The sequence below is a fragment of the Talpa europaea genome (genome assembly GCF_964194135.1).
Source record: "Talpa europaea genome assembly, chromosome: 4".
NCBI classification, from domain to species: domain Eukaryota; kingdom Metazoa; phylum Chordata; class Mammalia; order Eulipotyphla; family Talpidae; genus Talpa; species Talpa europaea.
In genome coordinates, this window is record NC_140070.1 from 68,084,252 (window position 1) to 68,110,554 (window position 26,303).

Below are 26,303 nucleotides of genomic sequence, written 5' to 3' on the forward strand. Positions count from 1 at the left end.
ATGTTAGATCCATTTTCAGTGTTCTGGGGATCCTCCACACAGCTTTCCATAGTGGCTGAACTAGCAATGTAAAAGTGTTCCTCTTTCTTCACATCCTTACCAGCATTTGCTGCTTAGAGCTTTTTTGTTTGGTTGGTTGTTTTTTAACATGGGCCGTTCTCACAGTTGTGAGGTGACATCTCATTGTGGTTTTGATTTGCATTTCCCTGATTATAAGTGATGTTAAACATTTTTCCATATACCTGTTGGCCATTTGCATTTCTTCTTTGAAGGTATCAGTCCCTTATCAGTTGTATGTGTACAAATATTTTCTCTCCATTCAGAAGGGTGCCTCTTTGTTTTGGTTATTGTCTCTCTTTTGCTGTGCGGAAGTTTTTAGTTTCATGTGGTCCCAGTTGTTTATCTTTTCCTTTATTTTCTTTGTTTCTGGATATGAGTCCTCAAAAATGCTTTGAGGTGAATATCATGGAGTATTTTGCCTATGTTTTCTTCATTATATTTTATCATTTCAGATCTTATATTCAATGTTTATCCATTTTGAGTTGTTTTTTATGTATGGAGTGAGATAGGGCCAGCAATATGGATTCAGCCACAAGTCAAAGCCACAGAAATTGCACAAGTGATAGATTCTTCCAAGTCCAAACTCCCACTCACTGATACAGCAACAAAATAGTTCTCCCTGTCATATAGCACTACCAAATGGAAAGTGGAAACACTGCACTTTTGACTTGCAGACATGAAATAATGGGGGTAAAAGAAAACACAAAACACCAAAACCTGGAATCTCACCCTTAAGGGGAATTCTACACAACAAAGAGATAACAAATTTCGAGAATCTCCAGAACCCAATTACAGAGACATAGAAGATTGTTAGACAAAGAATTATACAAAGAATTCCAAATTGCCATTATAAGTAAATTCAAAGAAATTGATAAAAACACAGAGAATTTGAGAAAAAATATGCAATAAAATAATGAATGTCTTGAAAAACAAAATCAATGTAAAGAACTATATTAAAGCCTTAAATTTAACAATGGAGATGCAAGATATACACAGATCAATAGAGGAGATAAATATTTCTGAAGAAAATTATGTAAGATGGGCCTCCCCTGGTGGAGCAGCGGTTGAGCGCTGGGTTGCGAAGTTGCCCTCAGCCTCTGCAGGGCCGGTTCCATCCCTGGCTGTTCCCTGGACACTGGAGGAGGGTCCCACATGGCGCGCAGACCTCTCCTGCCACCCGCTGCTCCCCTCAGCAGTGTACCTTAGTCCTTCTGCCTGTTCTGCTCCCTGCTCTGGCTCTGGTGAATTCTCTCACCTCCCCCGCTTCTGACTGTACCCAGTGCTTGTATAAATAAATAAATAAATCTTATAAAAATATATAAAATTATATAAGAATAGACTAAACGGAAGATTGAATCAGTGACTTTGTTCATGGTAGTGAACAAAGAATCCAGGTAGGAGAGGAAATATAAATACAAAGAATAAAATGAAGAAACACTTTGAAAATTATCCTATCCAAAAAGAAAGGCAAGATGTTGAATAATGGTTATTCCAGAAAAGGAAGAGAGAGAAGGGGACAGAGAAATTATTCAAAATATAATAGAGGAAGACTTCCCAAACCAGAGAAGAAACTAAATATATAAGCTAATATAAGCTAAAAGAACACCTGTATACCAAAATGTACTGAAACCACCATCAAGACATAGCTGTGAAATATCAAAATGCTCAAGACAAAAAAAAAAAAAATGTTGAGCCTGATATGCTAATATATAGAAAATCCTATATAGATGACACAATAAAAAATAATTGAGACAATAAATCATTTCAGTAAAATGTCAGGTTATAAGATCAATACACAAAAATCATTTGCATTAGTTCATATAAACAACTAGAAGAGAAAGACAGCAAGAAAACAATCCCATTTATATTTGCATCAAAAAAATATATAGGAATAAACTTAAAGGAGGTGAGGAAATTATTCAATGAAAGTTATAAGCCATTGTCAAAAGAAATAAGAAACACAAAGATATCATTCCCTGCTCATGAATTGGAAAAATTAAAATTGTTAAAATGTCCACCTTAACCAGAGAAACATACAGACTCAAGACAATCCCTGTGAAAATTTCAGTGGTATTCTTCAAAGGTGGACCAAATATTACTGAAATTTTTATAGAACCATAAAAAACCCTAAGTAGCCAAAGCAATCATGTCAGTAATTCTGACAAAATAGTGTAAGTATGGTGGGATCACAATCCCAGGCTTCAAACTGAACAGTTTGGTACTAAAACAACAATAGAAACACAAAACAATGGAATATAATTGAAAGTTCAGAAATAAACCCACTCATACAGAAAAGGAGCCAAGATAAGGGAGCCAAGAGAATACACTGGAGAAATGAATGCCTATGCAAAAATAAATAAATAAATAAAAAGTGTTGAGAAAATTGGATAGACACATCCAAAACAATGAAAATAAAGCATTATATCACATCACATACACAATATATTCAAAATGGATACAATACTTAGATACAAGACTGAAAGCCATAAAATACATTGAAGAAAACTTAGTCAAAAACACTCTACAACAAATGTTTTTGTGAGGTCTGTGTATTCAGTTCCAAAAGCAGGCAAAAGAGAGAGAGAGAGAGAGAGAGAGAGAGAGAGAGAGAGAGAGAATATATAAAATTCAAAAAAGATCAAAATCAGAATCTTTACAGAGAAAGAAATCATCACTAAAACAAAAGGACACTCTACTGAATGGGAGAAAACATTTGTACACCATTCATCTGACAAGGGGTTGCTATCCAAGATCTGCAAAGAACTCACACAATTCAACAAAAAGAAAAAAGAACACCAAGAAATACATTGAAAAGCTAAATAGGCACTTCTCCAAAGAAGATACATAGATGACCAAGAGCACAATATAAAAAATGTCCATCATCTTATCATCTGGGGAATATAAATCAAAACCAGAATGAGACAGTACCTCACACTACTCAGAATGGCCCATATCAATAGAACAAAAATAGATACTACACTTGATCTTAGCCAAAAGGCCGAGAAGCGATGATAGAACAAAAATAGAAACAAGTGTTGGTGAGGATGTGGAGAACAAGGAACTCCTGTACCCTGTCTGTGGGAATGCATCCTGGTGCAATGACTATGGAAAAAATATTATGGTGATTTGTCAAAATATTTAAAATGGATCTACCATGTGATCCAACAATTCCAATTGCTAGGTAGCTACCCAAAGAATGCAAGACACTAATATGAAGATAGTGCCATGCCTATGTTCACTAAAACACTATTTATAATAGCCAAGTTTTGAAAGCAACCTGTGTCCAAAAACAGATGAGTGGATTAGGAAGATTTGGTATATGTACCCAAAGGACTATGACTCAGCTATAAAGAAAAAGGGAAACTCTTGGATGTTTTACAAAATGGTGCCACTTACATGTGGAATATATAGGAACAAAACAAAGGGCCAGATAAAACCAAACCGAAACAAACCTGGGAAAGAGATTCAGTAGCATTGAGGCTAGTAGAGGGAGAGAAGGAAAGGCTTACGCCAAGTGGGGAAGGGACGCAATGGGCTCTGTTGGAGGACTTTCAGTGCCAGGTGGTGCATGTAGTGTGGTAACATACCGCTGATGGTGTATGTTCCTATACTTCTAAATCATATACAATATTATAATCTAATTTGATCTCAACAACAACAAAAAAAATGCATGGAGGAAAAGGAATGTAAGCCACAATACAATAGATTTACATGTTTAAGTTGCTAAAAGTAACAACAACAACAAAAAAATGAGTCAGAGTCCTATACCCAACAAAAATAACCCTTATATATGAAGATGAAATACAAACCATTTTGGATAAATGATTAAATAATAAATAAAACCTGAGCAATGTGTTGCCATCAGACCTGCTCTACAAGAAAAGCAAGAAGAAATTCTTCAGTTTGACAGCAAATGATTCCATTTGATAATTAAAAACTACAGGAAGAATTGAAGAAAGCTTGGTAAATAAAAGTTAGATATGCAAGTTTTCTCCATCTACTCTGTTTAAAATATATTTGACCACTCACAGCAAAAACAAGCTGTATTGTGCTTTATAAAATACATAATATTAAAAACATACAAATAGTAAAAATGAAAAAAAAAAAAATATATATATATATTTCAGAATGGAGGGATTGGAAAACAAAAAGGCAAACCCTTACGTTATTCCCCAAAAGAAGAAAAAGAATGGAAATTGCAAAGTGGTAAAATTTTTAACTTTATGCATTTGAAAAATAAGAATCTGCCACAAAAGATTACTTTTCCTTGTAGCTCCTTTTTGATTTGACTGCCTACAGACAAAATAATAGGGAGGACAGGCTGTAATCTGGTAAAAGTGAGTTAGTCCACCAAACAAGAAAGTTTCCTGCCGGCTTGCTCCACACCAAGCCCTATGTTTTACAAGTGACAATTAAGTAAATGTGTATTTGGTATGCTAAGTGGCATGAGATCTTCATATAACTTCCCAGAAGCATCAGGCATTTCCATAATTTCAAATGAATGAATATAAATATATGTTTATAAAAATACTATGTATTTTAAATTTATCTAACAAAATTCAAAGAAGATATCAGAAAGGAAAATATAAAGTATTTTCCATGCAAATACAAATTTAAAATTTTTCTAGTGTTAAAATTAGAAATGACCATAGGCAATGGCCCTATTAAAGCTTTCCATTAGAGAGATAAATATACACTACTATATAAAAATTCAATTGATGAGTATATTATTGATGTCATAGTCCATAACTTCAAGAATTTACTGAAGTAAAAGGTATTTTACTGAACGAAGTATGCAAAAAGTGTTGAGATTTTGAGTAACTCTGTAGTGGAGACTGCTAGTATGTGCAATTTCTACCTCAATGATTTAAAAGAAAATATCTTCCCCCTATATACCATTTCCCTTCCTTGAGCCAAAACATGGACATGTCTACAATTCAACTTTGATCATGTAGAAAAAGACTTTTTTTTAGGAACTGAAGTCAACTTTTAAACTCACTACCTTGGGAACCTACATTTGTTTTAATAACAGCTAAACCTTTGCCTAACTGATGCAGATGTTAATAGACCATTGAGTTTCATTTCCCATATTTGCATTCTTAGCATAGGTAAGATAAAGACCTAGATGGTTACATAATGACAAGGAACATTTCTACAAGAATTCTCTCCATCTTAGCAAACCAACTACTCTCACAGACCTAATTACTATGGCTTTCTAACTCTAGCACTTAACACATGCTTTAATACAATGTTACGTGCATAGCAGATGTTTAAACATGTTGGAACTAAGAAGGGTTTGTAACCTCTAAAATCATGCCATAGAGGCAGCCACCTAAACTGCTGACGCAAAGGGGGCTCTGAAGGGCCTGAGCACCATACTGTGAAGATGTCCGCAGCCTCTGCAGCACTGGTTCCATCCCGGCCAGCCACCGAGGGTCCCACATGGTGCAGCAGACCTCTGCTATCTCTCCCACTGATCTCCTCAGCAGTGTATTTCGGTCAGTCTGCCTGTTCTGTTCCCCACTCTGTCTCTGGTAAATCCTCTTACCTGCCACATATCTGGCCTGTACCCCAGCTCTTGTATGCATAAATAAATACATCTTTAAAAAAAAACAAAAACAAAAGGGGCTCTGAAAATGTTAGGTCTATGAGCTAACATTGCTGCAGAGATGAATATTACATTAAATTTCAAAAAGACCAAATAGCAAATGCTCACACTCAGCTTACACATTTTGACCTACTAGAAAATGTGGCAGCTCAAGAGATTAGCAGTAAGATTGTCATTGCTAGCTTCACTGACATCTGAACTTTGTTTTAATATTACATGTCATAAAGTTGCATGAATGCTAAGATCCCCACAGGTTAAATTTTAAAAATTATGTAGAATTAATTTGTCAGATGAAGCATAATAAAAAATTTGAATCTTTAGCTTTCATGTTGCTATTTTCATGCTGTGTATTAGCAATCGTGGCTCTTACTGGTGTACCACAGAAGGCTGTGTCTGTTTAACTTAGGGTGCACCTGGGCAGACACTGACTCCATTTAAGTATTATTATCTAAAAGACACAGCTCTAAAGTATTTCAGAGCCAGCTCTATCCTCAATAATCTTAGCTTCATTTGTATGTTTGGTCTGCCAAGTGTAGGTACCCATTTTCTGTATATAACTGATTTTTTAATTTTGGCCCTGAAAAGATCAATATAAAATACAAGTAATTTTATGATGGCTAAATTAAAATGAAAATACAAACAACATAATAATTAATAACAGTAACAATATTCATCATCTGTTCAAAATTGATATAGATGCATTAAAAAATGTGATTCCTAAATAAAAGGAATATCAATCAAAAAATAGACCCCAAAATAACATTGATAATGGATTTAAATGATAAACAACTAAAATATATTCCAGGGTATAAAGGAATATATAAATAAAAATGTGGAGAGAAATAGAACATTTTTGGGGTTTTTTTGTTTTTTTTAATATTTTATTTTATATAATTCTTACATCATTTTTCATCTTTGCATACTGTGTGCATTTTCATTTTGGTTATATTCCCCATAAAATTGCACACCCCCCCTTATTTTGACTCTAGTCCTTCCTCTCCCGGCCCCTCCCTTCCCCACCCCGTAGTGTGTCTCTGGTTTATAATTGCTTGTTGATTTTGATTTTCTCTTTGTATTCATTAGTCTTTTTCCTGGTCTCTTATTTAGGTTTTCTAAATTTAGGTTTTCTTTCTGACTTATTTAGTTTTCTTTCTGACTTATTTAGGTTTTCTTTCTGACTTATTTCGCTGAGCATGATCCCTTCTAGCTCCATCCATGTTGCTGCAAACTACATATGTTTATCTTTTTTGATTGCTGAGTAATATTCCATGGTGTATATGTACCACATCTTCTTGATCCAGTCATCTATTTTTGGACATTTGGGTTGCTTCCATAGCTTAGCTATTGTAAATAGTGCTGCTATAAACATAGGCATGCAGGTGCCCTTTGGAATTAATGTTTCTGTGTCCTTTGGGTGAATACCTAGGAGTGGAATTGCTGGATCATATGGAAGCTCTATGTTTAGTAGGTCCAGAAATCTCCACATAGCTCTCCATAGTGGTTGGACCATTTTGCACTTCCAACAGCAGTGCAGGAGAGTTCCTTTTTCTCCACACCCTCGCCAACATATGTTGTTGCTAGTTTTTTTAATATGTGCCATTCTCACTGGTGTAAGATGGTATCTCATGGTAGTTTTGATTTGCATTTCCCTGATTACAAGTGATGTTGAACATTTTTTCATATGCCTGTTGGTCATTTGCATTTCCTCTTCAGGGAAGTTTCTTTTGCCCATTTTATGACTGGATTATTTTCTTTGTTTTTGTTGAGTCTCATCAGCTCTTTGTAGATTTTTGTGATCAGTCCTTTATCATTAGTGTTGTGTGCAAAAATGTTCTCCCAGTCGGTGGGGTTTCTTTGTTTTTGTTATTGTCTCTTTTGCTGTGCAGAAGCTCTTTAATTTAATGTAGTCCCTGTTGTTTGTCTTTGCCTTCACTGTCACTGCTTTGGGTGATGTGTCTGTAAAGATGTCTTTGAGGTGCATGTCTTGTAGTGTTTCACCTATATTTCTTCTATGTATTTTATGGTTTCAGGTCTTATGTCTAGTTCTTTAATCCATTTTGAGTTGGTTTTTGTTTATGGTGTGAGGTAGTAGTCAAGCTTCATTCTTTTGCATGTAGAGACCCAGTTTTCCCAGCGCCATTTATTGAACAAACTTTCTTTGCTCCTTTGTCAAAGATTAGTTGACCATAAATCTGTGGGTTTATTTCTGGATTGTCTATTTGGTTTCATTGAAATAGAAGATATTTTCAAATGAAACTTATAGAACTAAAAATGCATCTGAAAAAAAAATACTAGATGGAATTCAATGACAATAAAACCCTACAAAATACAAAACGAATGACCTTGAAAACAATGGAAACCATGCAAACCAAGTAATGGGGGAAAATCATAAGCAAAGTTATAGTATCCTGTGGAAGGAAATGATGTAAACTACCGCACATATGATTGAAGTCCAGAAAAGATGAAGAGTGGAAAGAAAATCATGGGAGAAAATCTTAGCCAAAAATTTCCCAGTCTACTGTTAACTATTAAGCCACCAGTTCAATAAGAACAACAACTTGGAGCAATATAAACACAATAAAAATACCACCACAACATATTGTATTCAAATTGCTGAAAACTAGGTAGAGAACATGGCCACATTACCTAAAGACAAAAATTTAATTGTAGATTTTCCAGCCTCCAGAATTGTGAGCCTGAAATGTCTGTTGTTTAAGCCACCTTGTTTATAGTATTTTGTTGCCCAAAGCTAACTAACACACAAAACCACAGGGATAGTTACTGATGGAAATTGAGACTGATAATTGTGGAACCTATACCAGTGATGAATTAACAACCTTCAGAGTTCTATTCTTTGAAAGATAAAAATGCTTATCATTTATCACTATTTTTAAAGTCACTATTATTCACAGTGATAAAACAGCCTAACTCACAAGGTTATCTATAATTTTTGGAACCTCATGCAGGTTGACAAGACAAAAATATTCAATTGGTGACTGTAGCAGCAGAAAGGCACAGTGCAGGATCTCTATGATCCAGGCAGATGGACAAAGCAGGAGTCCTGGAGCCCTGGATGATTTTCCAGGCTTTTATTGAGCTTTTACCAAGTATACTGCAGGCAGGGGTGCTGCGGGGCCGGGAGACTGGCAGGCCTCCCAGCCCTCGGTGATTCTTCACTTTTTTAAAAAAATAATTTATTTTATTTTATTTTTTACATCATTGTTCATTTTTAAACATATTTGCTCCCCCCCACACACACCCTCAGATAGAGTCCCCTTAGAATTTCCTTCACCAATGCACCTATGCACCATCAACTCAGTCCCCTTGTGCTCCTGCCTCCCTCCTGATTCCTCTCCCCCCTCCTCCCCTGCAATATGTCTCTGATTTATAATTGCCTGTTTTTGCTTTGTTATGTTTTGTACTGTTATTTTTTTACATTGATGTCTTATTTGGTTCCCCTATATTCCTGCTGTAAGTGAAACCATCTGATATTCTTCTTTTTCCTTCTGGCTTATTTCACTGAGCATAATTCCTTCTAGCTCCATCCACGTTGCTGCGAGTGGCATGAGTTTATCCTTTTTTGATTGCGAATAATATTCTATTGTGTATATATATCACATCTTTCTGATCCAGTCATCTGTTTTCGGACATTTGAGTTGTTTCCAGGTTTTGCTTACTGTAAATACTGTTGCAATAAACATCGGGGTACAGATGTTCTTTTGATTTCTTTTCCTTCTTAAAAAGATTTATTTATTTATACATACATGAATGGGGGTACAGGCCAAAGGTATGGGGGGTGAGAGGATTCACCAGAGACAGAGTGGGGAACAGAACAGGCAGATTGACTAGAATACACTGCTGAGGGGAGCAGCAGGTGAGTCAGGAGTAGTCTGTTGCACCATGTGTGTAGCTCCCTGGCCCGGGATTGAACTCATGCTGCAGTGGCTGCAGACAGCTTCATCAGTTGCATCTTAACCTCTTGTGCCACCAGGGAGGCCCTACAAGTGTTCTTTTGGATCAATGTTTTTGTGTCCTTTGGGTAGATCCCTAGGAGTAACAGGTCAATCTCCCTAATGAACACTGATACAAAATTCCTCAACAAAATCCTTGCCAACAGAATGCAACAATTCATCAAAGGGATAGTATATCACAATCAAGTAGGATTCATCACAGGGGCACAAGGATGGTTCAACATATGAAAATTGATCAGTGTAATCCATACATCAACAAAAAGAAAAATAAAAACCATATGAGCATATCAATAGATGCTGAGAAAGCATTTGACAAAATCCAATATCCACTTATGATGAAGGCCCTTGAAATTCTCAGAATAGAAGGAACATACCTTAACATGATAAAAACCATATATGACAAACCCACTGCCAACATTACCCTCAATGGTAAAAAGCTGAAGGCCTTTCCTTTAAGATCAGAAAAAAGACAAGGATGTCCTCTCTCACCACTGCTCTTCAATATAATACTGGCAGTCCTAGCCAGGGCAATAAGACAAGAGAAAGACATACAAGGAATCCAAATAGGGAAAGAAGAAGTAAAACTATCACTATTTGCAGATGATATGATAATATAGATAGAGAAAACTCCACAGAAAAACTACTCAAAATAATCAACCAGTTTAGTAAAGTAGCAGGATACAAAATCAACACACAAAAATCAGTAGCCTTCCTACATACAATCAATCTGAAGAAAAAGAAATCAAGAAAACCATCCTTTTTATAATTGAAACAAACAAAAAAAATACTTGGGAATTAACCTAACAAAGAGGTGAAGGAAGGACCTGTACAAAGAAAATTATAAAACACTGTTAAAAGAAATAGAAGACACAAAGAAATGGAAAGACATCCCCTGCTCATGGATTGGACGAATTAACATTATTAAAATGGCCATCCTACCAAAAGCAATATACTGATTCAATGCTATTCCAATAAAAATCTCAACGATTCTTCACTCTTGCTGGGCTCTCTGACATTCTCTTGTGATGTCCCTTCTGGCCCTGTTTCTCTGCTGCTTCCACCACTGCTACTCTGTTTCTCTCTTCTCTTGTTTCCTTGTCCTGCTACTCTTTCTGTTCTCCTGTTTCCCTGTGATGCCACCCTTATAAGCGCAGTCTCAGCCAAGGAGTACCCACCTATGCACACTCACACCCTACTCCAGGTATCTGCCATGAGGTATGCATCTAGGATGCCAGGGATACCTCATCAATGCTAATGGCGGAGGGCAGAAAAACCTGATATTTTTCAATTACCCTACAGTGACTAACAAAGTTCTTTGCTTATTTCAATCCAATGACCCTTGTTAACCAACTGCCACGATGAAGCAGAATCCAAGCTTCCATGTGAAACAGCAAGACAAGGCATCATTATGACACAATTAAAAACTACGCAATTCTTCATTGGCCCATTGTTATATGAACATCCAAACAAATAAATATGACAATGAAGGGGTGATGTATTGGTGGAAGGGAAACTTGATAGAACCTATGATGACATATTTTTATAAAAGGAAGTGTTTGAACTAGGCCTTGAAGCAAAATTAGAGCTTTGACAGATTTTTTAAGACAGGAGATAAATAATTTTCAGATAGTAGAAGCAACTTATACATTCACAAAAGGGATTGGGATATTTATGATATTCTGGATGGCCAAGTACAAATGAGTGAAAATTTAGAAACTTTTCACTTTTGATATTTATTGACTGAGGAGTTTTGCTTTTATTATTAATGTAATAAAGTGCACTAACTTTATAATTTCTTTTGAATTTTTAATGTAATCATTTCACATTGGCTTCTGTCTTCAGTGAATCTTGTGTTCTAGTGGCTTCTTTCCTATTTCAGTATTAGAACATTCTGAGTACAACAAAGAAGAGATCAGAAAAGACAATTGTAAGGTCAGGAATGGCCCGGAGCAGGTTTTCTAGGATCCAGCAGACCGGGTAATGGAGGAGTCAGAGTCCTCAGTGGTTTTTTCAGGTTTTTAATTTAAATTACTAGGTACACGGCAGGCTGGGGTGCTGGGGGGCTGGCAGTTCTCCCAGCCCCCAGCAAATCCTCACTCTGTCTGGGCTCTCTGGCGTTTTCTCGGCTTCTCTGCTTCTTTCTCAGCTTCTCTTTCTACTTCTACTGGGTCCCCGTGAGGCCGCCCTTAAAAGCCCAGTCTCAGCCCAGGTGAATCCCATCTACCTATGCCCACACCCTACTCCAGGTGCCTGCCATCAGGCATGCATTCAGGACTGCAAGGATCCATCATCTATCCTGATGGCGGGAGGGCAGAAAAGCCTGACATTTTTCCTTACCCTATAACGATAAACCTTATTCCAGTGATTTTCAAAGTGTTGTTCCAAGATCAGCAACATCAGCATCACCTGGAAAATCATTAGGAATGCAAATGCTGGGGCCGCTCTGGTGGCACAAGAGATTGTTAGCACTACTGCAGCACTAGTTCGATCCCCAACCAGGGGGGTGACCTACATGGCACAGCAGACCTCCCCTGTCTCACCTGCTGCTCCCCTCAGAGATGTATTTCAGTAGATCTACCTGTTCTGCTCCCCACTCTGTCTCTGGTGAATCCTCTCACCCCACACACCTCTGGCCTACACCCCAGCTCTTGTATGCATAAATAAATATTTTTTAAAAAAAGAAATGCAAATATGTAAAGGCAGGACTGGACCATTGAGCAGGTTTTCTGATCCAGCAGACCAAATAAAGGAGGAATAAGAGTCCTCAGTGGTTTTTTGCAGGTCTTTTTATTGACAGGCAGAGGTGCTGGCTGGGAGGCTGGGAGGCCTGCCCTCACTCAATCTGGGCTCTCTGGCATTTGTTCTGCTGCTTCTCGGCTTCTTTTTCAGCTTCTGCTTCGGCTTCCCCCGGCATCCCCTTGACACCGCCCTTAAAAGCACAGTCTTAGCCCAGGTGTACCCACTCCAGGTACCCGCCATCAGGCATGCATTCAGGATCACACGGTTCCCTCATCTATCCTGATGGCGGGAGGGCAGAAAAGCCTGATATTTTTCCTTACCCTACAAAATACTTAACACCCTACCCAGACCTACCAAATCATAAATTCTCAAGGTGGGACCCAACAATCTGTGTTTTAACAAGCACTCCAGGTGATTCTGATGTGATCTGAGTATGAAATCTATTGGCTTAGTGACTAAGAGGTGAGGTCTGAAATAAGAAAACCAGAGCTCATATACCAGTTCTACTATTTGTACTTCAGCAAAGTTCCTTAAACTTTTAGTTTTAATTTTCTCTGCTTATAAATGGCATGACAGATTTGTGGGTTTTATATAAGATATTATATACACATAACTCATAGATAGTAAGAACTCTTTAATAAGCTACAGTTGAATACAAAATTGGAAATTTACTGCCAGAGATTTTTCCCTGTACATTTTCATGTATACAAGAACATAAATAATTTGATATAAGCCATGAAAAATAAAATAATTCAAATTTATATGCATATATAATCCAAAACAAAGTCTTTTTGGGTCGCCAAAAGTGTTTTCAGATTTCTCAGACCAGCTTTTCTTCTGTCATTTTCTGTGAAGGATTGAGTACATGATTTTGAATGTCTTTACTAAGACTATATCTTTATCCCTTTTGTAGGATAAGTGAAGATTGCTCAGGCTTTTTGCTCCATTGACCTCCGTGGTCATCACCTGCAGCCTTGAATGCAGGAGGCACTTGGGAGCATGGGCTTGGGGTACACATGCCTGATGGCAGACAACTGGAGTGTAGTGTGAGCATGCGTGATTGAGCACATGAGCTGAGAGACTGAGCATAGAAGGGTGGCATCATAGACGACAGATTGCAGCAGAGAACCCTGCAGTGGACAGAGGTGGAGACCAATGAAGAGACTATGAGAGAATGCTAAGGGCCCAGGAAGAGTAAAGATTCACTGGGGCCTGGAAGGCCTGCCTCCTGGCCCCTAGGCCTTCCCGCCTGCCCTGTGTCTGGTTGCCTCACTACATATGGGGTAGAAAAATCATTAAAAGCCTGAAAAGCCATTGAGTGCTCCATTTCTCCTCCTTTACCCATCTGCCCGAATCATAGAGAAACTGCTCCGTGCCTTGCAGGCGGTACACCTTTCCAGTGGCCATGATTTTCATACTGGTCAAAAATCTGTTCAAGAAGAATCTTTCAGGCCTCCCCGGTGGCGTAGTGGTTGAGCACTGGGTTGTGAAGCTATCCGCAGCCTCTGCAGCGCCAATTCGATCCCAGACCGCCTGGCGAGGGTCCCACACAGTGTGCATACCTCTCCTGCCTCCCGCTGCTCCCCTCGGCAGTGTACTTCGTCAGTCTACCTGTTCTGTTCCCCGCTCTGGCTCTGGTGAATTCTCTCACCCTCCCGCATGTCTGACTGTACCCAGTGCTTGTATAAATAAATAAAAAATCTTAAAAAAAAAGAGCAATCTTTAAATAAGATACCCTCCAACCACCACACACACACAGACACACACACACACACCCAGTAACTAGGAATAAATCTGCACTTTTATTGGGGAAGAGTCTCAATCAAGAGAGCTATGTAGCTGCAAGCACAGCACCCACTAGTGTGCTTTCTGTCTTTTACCTTTTTTCTCTAATTGAGTACAGATAGATTTTAAATATGGAGCTTGGCAAATGGGTATGAGAAGATAAACTGGAACACCAAAATTAGGCAAAGTGAAATAGCATTTGTAGAGCCCATGGGAAGTGAGTTTTCCCAGAGTTCCTCACACTGTTTCTGCCATGACCTTCCAGCACAGGTGGCCTTGTAGATAACATGAAGCCTTAAGAAAATGTTACATAATATGCAAACTTGCTGAACAGTTCATATGTGTGAACACAATTTTCAGTAAGCTAGGCTTAAACTTAGCCTTTGTGCTGGCTTTGTCTATAAATCATATAAAAGCTAATTGTGCTTCTTTGGGTCGGGGACTTACTGCCTACTCACTGGTCACTTATGGGGCACAAGGACTCTGTGGCTGCCAGGAATGAGGGGACCCATACAGGCGGGAAGGAACCTGCCTCCAGCCAAAGGGTCAAGACTGGCTGTTCCTGCCAAGCCAGCAGGACATATCATGCTGTTGCAACTTTGTTTCCCCTGTTTGTTAAATAAACCCCATTGTTGTTGTTCCTTGAACCTGAGTGGATTGCAATTGAGCATATGGATGAGAACCCATATGACCTGTCATCTGTATTGGCACTCCCTTAGGCCGCTATAGAGCTACCTAGCACCATTTCAGTTAGGCAAGGACATTTGTTTCTTGATCATTTGTCCTCATGTCCATTCACCTTCCATTGATGAGAACAAATGACAAGATAACACTTAGAAATGAAGATGCTGGCTGGGCCACCACTGCCTAAGCATCAACTCCACATTATGTAAATCATGGTTAGAAATCTTGACTCACAATAAGTAAAATTGTTTTATATGTATGATTTTAATTGTCTCAAACTATAAAAAGAATTCATAAGTAGTTAAGTATAATGTAATAGTCCAAAATCTTGGCAAAATTTACATCCTGAATACATTTTTGTTTTGTGAAAAAAATACTGCTATAGAAAGTAATGACTGAAGAGACATTACTTTGTCTTTGCTAAGTAGTTCAGGGTTAACAAATATAGGATTTTGGAACAAAGATTTTAAGTAGGATTTCTCCTATCTTTGCCTGCAGAGGTGAAGACATTGACACCCCAGAGAACAGAGGTGACAAGCCAAAAGTATAATGTAAGACAGTGAAAAGAAAAATCTAAGCTTTCATTTCCTTTATCTTATACCATCAGGGTGGTCACTTGAGGCATCAGAAGAGAAAGAAGTAGAGTTTTGACCTTTTGAATTTCAGATTTCAGACTTAGAGGTGATCAGACAAGCACCCAGGAAAAAAAAGGAAGGCAAGAAAAATGTGTTTTTGCAAGCAAATAATTTAAAGTGTACTCACTTTTCTACCTTATGTGGAATCAGGCTGAGGATTCACAGCTTAGAAAGACATTTCACAAAATGTGTCTCTGTGTCTGAGGCCATAATGGAAGAAAGTATATTATTTTTAGAGATCCAAAACAATGACACTAATGAAATCAGTCTAGATGTTTCTCTGTATCTCTCAAGTTTTCTAAACTTTTATTATACAATTCAGTACAATTTTGTGAATGTTGGTCAGTAAAATAAATTGTTCATTGTATCAGAACTTTGACCTCTTGGAACTAGCAGGCTCCTCTAAAATATGGTTCTAAAATTACAACTATTGGGGCCTCACCTGGTGGCCTAGCGGTTGAGTGCTGGGCTACGATGCTGCCCGCAGCCTCTACAGCGCCAGTTCTATCCCCAGCCACTGGTGAGGGTCCCACGTGGCACACAGACCTCTCCTGCCACGCCCACTGCTCCCCTCAGCAGTGTATTTCATCGGTCTGCCTGTTCTGTTCCCCGTTCTGGCTCTGGTGAATTTTCTCACCCTCCCATGCTTCTGACTGTACCCAGTGCTTGTATAAATAAATAAATAAATAAATAAATCTTTTTAAAAAAATAAAATTACAACTATGTAAAGTCAATAACCAAAATTCCAAAGTTTCCAGGAAAAATAAACACTAATATTTTAATGGGCATTCTATCTCAAGGAGGGAAATATATATGGTATATTACACTTTTATAAGGGATATTAATTCCATAATATTTTTATCCCACATAGACACTATACTGTAGTGAATCCTCAAATTCTCACATAGCTAGTCAAAAAAAAAATATATATATACTTACTTTATTTCATGATATGCATTTTTATAAATATGTTCTAGACCCTGCTAATGTTTATAATATGGAACTATTTTAGCTACTTAATTAATAGCTACTGAAGATGAAGATTAAAGGTATTAATCTCAGAAGTTCTTTGGTAACATTTCAAGAACAGAGTAGAAAGGGATATATCAGCTAGAAGACAGAGAAGAACGTTTCTTTCACTTTTATTTTCCCTCCACCAAACCACTGGTGACCATACTCCATTTACCTCCCTATATTTCTTTCTCTTCTATAAGGAGACTAAACTTCTACCTTTTTAAAGGCAATTAACACCTACAAGACACAGAGCATGAAATGAAAGAATAACAGTCAAACTTCCCTACAATGCAAAGTCATGCTTAAAATTAGTGCATTAGAGGTAGAAATTTTGCAGATCTTTAGGGAAAGCAAAGACATTTGGAACACATAAAATGTGTTCTTAAAGTTGAAACTTTAATATCACTCATTTTATTAAAGCTCCTCTTATTTTCTTATCCTGTCTTAATATTGTTCTCAAGAAATAAAAGGATTGTCTATCCAACGTGCATATATGCCAAAGATATGCCATGTAGGGTTTGGGAGAAGACAGGACCTTAATATAGAGCTGGCTTAGTAAGAGTCAAGTGTAAGCTTGAGTTGACAATCTAGGAAAATTAAAACTACTTTTAATTATATTATGGTTTCAAGCAATCACCATTACTTCCAAAATTGTCTTGATTACTGTTCTAAGATTGCTGTAGGTGAACACATAAGTTGTTGAGCCAAAATAGTGCAGTGTTTCGGGGGAAGACTTGTAATACTTTAAAGGACTTACAAAAAAGGGTTTATAGCTCACTGATTTTGACAATAGAATTTTAGCATAAATACTCTTGAAAACAGAGTAAATATTTGAATATAGGAATGTTGTTTTTGAAGCATTACAAAGACCACCAAATTATTGCTAATGTGTTCTTGACTAACTTATGTAATGTTTTTGTGTCTCAATTTCTGCATCAGGAAGAGAAATAATGTTATCTTCTAGGATTTTCAGTATATTTAACATAATGTAGATAAAATGCTTATTTAAGTGCCTGGCACATTTGGGTGGCCATTATCATTAAGCTCTCTGCCAAGGACTACTAAGACAAACTAACAAAAGACACCTTGCAAGATTAACATGAAAAGCTGTGAAACATGTTATATCAAATTATTGGAATGTTGTAATATTTTGAATATTTCCACCTGAAATCTCAGAGTACTCAGAAAAAAGTTTCTGCATTTAATCTCTATAAATTACAATCTTAACTCTAACAGTTTCTTGTTCTGTGTTAGAAAATCATGGAAGCATGACCAACCAACTTCTGGAATCATGCACATTTGCTGCCACTTGCACTTATAGGCAAGTTTTATAAAAGTTCTCATCAATTCTACTTTCTATATGTGTCAGTCACAAGACAAAGATTCTGTCCTAAGAGGTACTGAAACAAGGCAAATATTAAATAGAGTACATAGAATATTAAGTTAATATTAGCAAAATACTAAAGCTCATCTAATGACAGATCCTGGATCTTTTATTAAATTACATATATATATCACAACTCTATGTACTCAGTCTACTTGAACATTTTGCTGTTGGGATTATTATAAAAGATGCTGTTATGAACAAACTGTGTTTTGGTATATAGGTATAGAAACTTGTAGAATTGTTGAGCCTGACTTTCTTACTTGCTCTTTATTTTTGCATATTCAGAAATCATTTATTTAGTTAAAGTGCTTCTTTAATTGGTTTACAGCATTGGTTTACAACATTGTATATGATTTAGAAATATAGGATGCCATTCATTTGAGTAGGTGTTGAAACGCCAAACCCATATCAGGCACCCATAGTTCTCCATCATAATCCATTGTGTTCCTTCCCCATTTTCCTCTGTTCCCTCCCTCTCCCCGTGTTAGTCCCAGGTATATAGTCAGAATTCTAAGGCTTTTATTGGTATGGTGGTGTTTTCTGATTCTTTGTTTTGTTTCTGTATATTACACATATGAGCGAAACCTAATGGTATTTGTCTTTATCCTTCTGGCCTATTTCACTTAACATAATCCCCTCAGGTTCTAGCCATGTTATTGTAAATAGCAAGAGTTTATCTTTTTTATTGTTGAGTAATATTCCATTGTATGCACATATCACATCTCGGATACTGTCATTGGTCACTTAAGTTGCTTTCCTAACTTAGTTATTGTAAACGGTACTGCACTGAACATAGGAGTGCATATATCCCTTTGAATAAGTGTTTTGCATTTTCTATATCTTAAGTAGACTTAGAGAGGCATGCACCACATGCACATTATTTTGACCATATACTTCATCTTCTGGATAATGTTGCTAAGCTGGAAGTTAGATAACACAGTCTTTTTAGGAATATAGAGATGTTGATATTAAAACAGGTATTTGATATTTAAGGTAGGATATTCTAACACATTAGTAGTAGTATATTTTATGTAAGCCACTCCTTTTGATTCATACCAATTTTATAAAATTTGCAGAAAGAACAGACACATTCAATGAATAATTTCATTTATTAATTATTTCATTTATTCATTAGTAAAGTATGTACCAATGCATATTGATGTAGGCACAATTAATAACAGGAAAAAGATATATAGAAATATTTTCAATATGATGATATTTTGCTAATCTGTTTTCTAGGGATAGCCTTATATTTTAAGGTTATGGTTCTCAATTACAGTGAATCTAAATCTCTTCCTTTCATCTTTTCAGTGGCAGGATTTGTCACTCTTCCCATAAACAAAATTGATTCTAGGAAAAAAAGACAAAAGAATGTTTTAGGAATTTCTGGGGGAAAAACTGACAATAATTTTTTTAAGTATTTTAACAAGCCATTTACTCTTATTTTCCTATAAGAAACATTGACAATGTCTAAGAGCAAACCATCTTCTTTATCTAATATACATATATTTATATCACTACTAATAATTTTCTGGTAATTTATGAAGAAAATGTACACCAACAACAGCTTGTCATGAAAATTCATTAGTCTTACTTCATATAGGAAAGAAATAGTAAATTGACAAAGAGATGTTCTAAATATAGTCAGGCAAACATAGCATAATAAATGGTACAAGCATGTTAGGGTATACATTTAAGGCATTACCAGTCATCTTTTTATGCATGTAACAAAAACCCTTGGGGTACAGCTTCTCAGATTTCCTATACCTTTGAATCAAAGCTTACTGCTAAAGTCAGTATTTTCATATCATTAATGCTTTCAATTCCTCACCAAGATGATATGGTATACAGCATTAATGCAGACACCTGTTTGCATTCATTCTGTTTTTGACAATGATAAGGAACTAAGAACTAGAGGACAAAAAGAAATAAATGATGTGTCAAAATCCAATCACCTTTCTTTTCAACTTGGGTAAGGGGAGAGACTTGAATGCACCAATGCCAAGTGTTAACTGATGTTCCTTACAATCATATGTAATAAAAATTAATTTCAAAAGTGACCAAAAATTACATGATTTCAGAACTGATGAAAATTACTTTAAAATGTCTTTAAAATAACAATGTGTAATTAACTCTTTACTTTTAGTCCAAAGACAGATACACTCTCAGAAAAGACATAGTCTTCAGCAGAATATTTCTTTTATAGAGTAATTTTAATCAACAATAACTTGTCTCAAACATCTTAAAATAATTCTGAGAAAAACAAAAAAAAATCCACAAAGAAAGATAGGTGAAACATAAATGTTTTCGCATATGTATATATATTTTTTCATATATGTATATTACGCAATATGTATATTGCGAATACATATATTTGCATATGTATATTACGTCAGTAGGAATCATCAGTGACTCTTGTATACTTATCATTCTATGACATCAAACTGCTTATCAAAATTATTAGTTCAGGAAACTTCTAAAGTCACTTTTGTAGAAACTCAAAATTGAAGTCAAAGTTTAAAATTTTAAACATTCAGAGGTCTAGGACATTAATAATTGTGACACATAAATGTAATTACATCACATTTGTCCAAGTCTTTTCAGTCTAATTTTATATCAAAGGAGAACCACATTTTGAAGTCTTTATGTACTCACCTACTCACTACTAAACTGAACAGATTAATGAAATCTCCCTTTATTAATATCAATGGATTTAGAGCCAGGCTAAAGCAAAATTCATTATATTTTTCCATTTTTCCCTTCATATCCACTTCTGAAAGCGATGACCCCTATGTTTAATCAATATATTTGATTTCCATGTTGTATAGATATCACCTTTACCTTTTAATATTACATTATAGCAGAAAAATGAACACTAATAGCCTAGAAATTAAATATTGCTTAATGAATATCCTGTGTTACCCTGAGTCCTTAGCTGCAAGTGTTCAAAACATTAGTTTTTATTATGTGTGAGCTACTCTCAATTGCAAAATCATGATTCACTACTTTCTTAGAAATGGCACATAGCATGTAACACCTTTCAAAATATTTTTCTGACATTCTCTAAATATGGCTAATAATTTCAGTCTAAAACAGAAGAAAATGTTCTCTATTTCCTTGGAAGCTTGGCTTACTAATGAATGAATATCAAATTAAACTGATAGGAAAATACAAATAATGTATAGATTTTGCACACACAAAAAACAAAGTATAAATCTAGAATAAAATTGGTTGTCCTAAACCTAAAATCATTCATCCTCATATTTCAGAAATTGTCAAATGAACATATTTTATGCCACGAAGCAGTGCCTCCCTGGTGGTCCAGAGGTTGAGTCTCAGAGCTATTACCTCTACAGCCTGTTTGATCCCCGGCCAGGGAGCTAACCCACATATGGTGCAGCAGACCACTCCTATCTTGCCTGCTGTTCCCCTTAGCAGTGTATTTCAGTCAACCTACCTGTTCTACTTCCCACTCTGTCTCTGGTGAATCCTCTCACCCCCTGCATCTTTGGCCTATACCCCAATTATTCAACACAAAAATAAATTAAAATTAAAAAAATAAATAAATCCATTAAGACTATGCTAAATCACTATCTTTGTTGATCTCAATGATTTTTTTTTAGTTCATTTGAAAGAAAAAAATTACTGAATGTGTTTTGTCATGATAATAGCCAATTCTACAGTTTATATGGCAATAATTTGCAGTTCCTAATAAATGAGTGGTCATTCATTTTAAATAGTACTTTAAGAGATGAGCCATAGTTTAGAATGTCTCATTACAATAAAGATCACAAAACAGCGGAAATTTCCATAAAGTTCTAATACTTAAGCATAATCACAACTAACTAATAAGTAGATTCTTTTGTGTTTCAAAATTTCACCACTGTTTAACAGTGATCTATCGCATGCCTTTGGTCATCAACTTGGAAAATAGAGCCAAACATCATTATTCTAAATGCCATTATTTTTTTGTGCATTGGAGCTCCTTGTACCTTCACTTCTTTCTATTCTTTACAATTAGTAATTATATACTAATTGTGAGAAATTAGAGTTATCCAAATGTTAAAGATGTATAGATTAAATAACATTCAGAATATCTTTAAACATGGATATATCAACTACTGAAAATTAACTTGTGTTAGTACAATCTCAGCAAATTTAAAACTGTTGCATTGTTTCTATGATAAAACTTTCAAAAGGGTCACTCAACATTAGTTTCATGGAGTCTAAAAAAAGACACAGGTATATCCCAATATCGGGGCCCTCCCGTCAGGCAGGAAAGAGAGCCAAGCTATCTGCGAGCCTGTAACAGCTGTGTAAAATCAAATGCATGCAGGTAAACCAACATTTTCACTCTCCACTCATGATCAAACAGCCAGATAAAAAGTATTGACAGTGGGTGTCCAGCCTTGGCATCTCTGCAGTGTTTTCTTTTCTTTTCTTTTTTTTTTTTTAAATGACAACTATTTTTTTCTTTTTTTAGATTTATTTATTTATTTATGCAAGCACTGGGCACAGTCAGAAGCGCGGGAGGGTGAGAGAATTCACCAGAGCCAGAGCGGGGAGCAGAGCAGGCAGAAGGACCGAAGTACACTGCTGAGGGGAGCAGTGGGCGGCAGGAGAGGTCTGCGCACCATGTGGGACCCTCCTCCAGTGGCCGGGGAGCAGCCGGGGATCGAATCGGAGCTGCAGAGACTGAGGTCAACTACGCAACCCAGCGCTCAACCACTGTGCGGCTGGGGAGGCCCTCTCTGCTGTGTTTTCTTTGGCAAAGAAGAGATTATATTCTGGATTGTTTGGGTTCTCTATATTCCTCATACAAGCGAAATCACCCAGCTTTTATCTTTGTCCTTTTGGCTTATTTCATTTATCATAATCCCTTCCAATGCCATCCATGTTGTGGCAAATGACAAGATTTTCTCTTTTTATTGCTGAGGTCAGAAAAAGAAACACTTTAAAACCAGTTCTTGAAAGCTGACTGTAGATAGGGGTGAGGGGAAAGGGAGAGGTGAAAACAGAGTGGTGGAACCTATGGGTGCTTTGGTGGTGGGAGAGCTATGGTGACCACACATAAGAGGAGAAACCCTATACTGTCAAAGACATAGAACAAGTGACCTTCCTGGTAGTCTAGCGGTTAAGCCTCAGTGCTATTACTGCTAAGGCCTGAATTCTATCCCTGGCCGGGGAGTTAACCCACACATGGTGCCGCAGACCTCTCCTGTTTTGCCGGCTATTCTCCTTAGAGGTGTATTTCAATATATATGCTTGTTCTACTTCCCACTCTGTCTCTGGTGAACCCTCTCACACATGACCCACAGCACCTCTGGACTGAACCCCAGTTCTTCTAACAAGAAAACTACCAAAAACAATACAAAAGAAACAAAAAAAGAAATATAACAAGGATGTAAAATGATACTTCATTAAAAAAATTAAAAAATATATAAAAAATAAATTCATATACAAAATAAAATAAAAAGCAGTATAGAGGTAAAGAAAAAAAAATAACTCCTATAGTGCCTTCCTCTGGTATCAGCATAACTTTAGGTCAGGACAACCTAGAATTAGAAGCCCCTTCTATCAAGAATAATTATATTCTTCATGTTAATGATTCATTGTTCCTACCTATAATAACTAAATTCAAACTTGTATTTATTAAAACAGCTTTTGCAGAGTAAAATGTATCAGACTACTTTCTGGGTTTGCATCCTTATTTTACTTTATTATCCAACAAAATCTTCATATAACTATCATTAAGACTTTATTTCCATTTAATATCCCTTAATAGAGAAATACAATCACTATCCTTACTTAACCTAACAGATTCAGATTATGATATTAACTATGCCTCTTTTCCTTGTAAAGCAATTGATAGAGAATTTTTTTTTATTTTTGTTCATTTATTCAGTTCCTCACTAATTTGTATGTATTAATTTATTCATAATGAACACTTACTCTGCACTAGGCATACACAGTGTTATAGCTTTCATGTATTCTTTCATTTAAATCTATGAGATGAGTACTAAATTATGAGTACTAAATTATGTTCAACTAGAAAATGAGAAGAATATGGCTTAGAAAGTGTGATTTGTATTATAACTATTAGTTAATTGATCTAGAAATTGGGATGACACTTAAGTACATCTCTAGGAATAATGATATCATGTGCATAGCACTCTGCCAAATACTGAGCTCAACAAAAAGATGAATGAGATATTATTTCCATCCTCCAGAGGTTTATAACCCTCACACAGTCATTATGACTCCTACAGAATCCTAAATATAACCTTGAGGAAAGTTTCCCTACTCCCCACATTCTTGGTTTCACTTTTTGATAAGCACAGAAATATCTACTCAGGGAATAAGTATTATAAGAGTTGATGGGGGAATGGGAAGATGACCTGAAAATCAGGGGGAAAAATATTAAAACAGAGTGTGTCATGCTGAGACGTCTCCTTGATGAGGGGCCAGGTAAGGAAGTGAAAAGGGTTCAATAGAGATCCTAAACCCTGAGGAAGAGGTGAAATAATTGCAGTCACACAAGTAACAGGGCTGTGATCAATGAAGCTCTCCCTCTACTGACAGATTACATACAGCATGCCAGTTCTTTTTAACTTAACCGTGAACTCCGGATTTGAGAAACCACAAAGAATGAAGTGAGTCAAACCACTCAGCCAGCTCTGCCACACTTGTTTTGATGGGATTGATGCATTATGGGGAAAAAAATGCATCTACCCAGATAATCTGCCTTTCCACATATTAACATTATCAAAGGCCAACCCAATTACTACTACTTCTATCTTTTTCTATTTATTTTCTTTCTTCATCTTTCACCAATTTCCCAAATTTGAGATTTGGAATTATGCTTGACCCCTCTCTCCTACTCAGAAGCTACATTTGTAGTACAATTCCTTTCTTTTTGCAATGAAAAAAAAAATGTTTCTTTATCTTACTTCACAAACAGGAATGCTGTGGTGTTGTGGTCTTGCTACCTAAAACACCTCTTCAAAAGAAAACATAAGACTTCTGACCATGTTCCAAGGAATGGACATCCAGAAAATAAGTGAGGGGCAATCCTGACATTAAACTTATTGGTATGCCAATTCTATCTTCCTTCAATTCCTGCTTATTCTGTTCCCCCTTCTCTGCCAATAAATTTGAAAAATTCTATCATAAGACTAAACCTAATAGTTAACTACATACTACCACACAGGGGAACATGAAATGTCTCTCTCCCCTAGGGTTTGGGGAATGTCCAATGGGGTCCTTCTATGAATACTGCGTTTTTCCTCAGATCCTTAGCTGAGGCTCTATTTCTCACTTTGTACTTTACACATTCAATTTCATTATTAATTTTTAAAGATTTATTTATTTATGCATATGAGAACTGGGGTAAAGGCCAGAGGTGGGAGGTGAGAGGATTCACTAGAGACGGTGAGGAGCAGAACAGGTAGATTGACTGAAATATATTGCTGAGGGGCTCAGCGGGCAAGTCAAGAGAGGACTGCTGTACCATGTGGGCTAGCTCCCTGGCCAGGGATAGAACTCATGCCTCAGTAGCTGGGGAAAATTTCATCACTGAGACTTTAACCCCGGCACCACCAGGAAAACCCTGAAGGTTATCACTTTTACAGACTAACTCAACCAGATTCCAAAGCAATAAAATCTACAAAAGATAAAATCCCGTGAAGGAATGGATCCCACCAAAGAGCTATACAAGGATACCCCTTGCTCTGGCAAAGTGCAGCCTTTGCTCATTTGTATCTATGCAAATATCTTTTCCTTGTCCTTTTCCTAATAAATCTTCCCTTTTAAAACTGCAGTTTCTTGTTCTTTAAAAGTACCTGTTTGTGTCTATGCAAACATATTTTTTAAAAGAAATCTTTTGTGTGTAGCTGAATTAGAAAACTTTCTAAATTCTTTCTCAGAGGGACCAAGGACCTCACTCACAGAACCCCAACATCTTTATTCTTTATTCTTTTGAAATCTAGCTCTGAAACCTTTCACGACTCTACACTTCCCACTAGCCACTCCTGATATGGCACTATAAAGAGTGGATTTCACAAACAGGGTCTGTTCCCATTCTGAAACTTTCCAATTGTTATTGAAAACTGTCCAATATTATTAAGGTCATACATGACTTAAGACAAACTACATAACCTCTCTCTGAGTTTCTATGTCTTTACTAGCCAAATATCCAACCTATTAGAATGATGTGAGCTTTAGACATGGGCATTTAAAATAGTTAAAACATATCAGCTATAATGGCAGTTATTACTGCCATTGTTTTCAGTTTCTGCCATTTCCTAGAACATGATGCCTAGTGCAAAACAGGCACATATATCCACTGAAAGAATAAATGGCTTCAGGGCCTCCCCGGTGGCGCAGCGGTTGAGCGCTGGGTTGCGAAGCTGCCCGCGGCC

The 26,303-nt window shown here is 36.6% G+C and overlaps 1 protein-coding gene across 1 annotated transcript in view; it reads right to left on the reverse strand.

Moving 5' to 3' along the window:
• Window positions 1-19,156: 19,156 nt before the first annotated feature.
• Window positions 19,157-26,303, reverse strand: part of SERPINI2 (serpin family I member 2) — a gene marked incomplete at both ends in the record, with an annotated part of 44,068 nt that continues 36,921 nt past the window's right edge. The window contains one exon of the mRNA XM_084232035.1: window positions 19,157-19,233. Coding sequence (XP_084088161.1) covers window positions 19,157-19,233 — 77 coding nt within the window. The remainder of the gene's footprint in view (window positions 19,234-26,303) is intronic.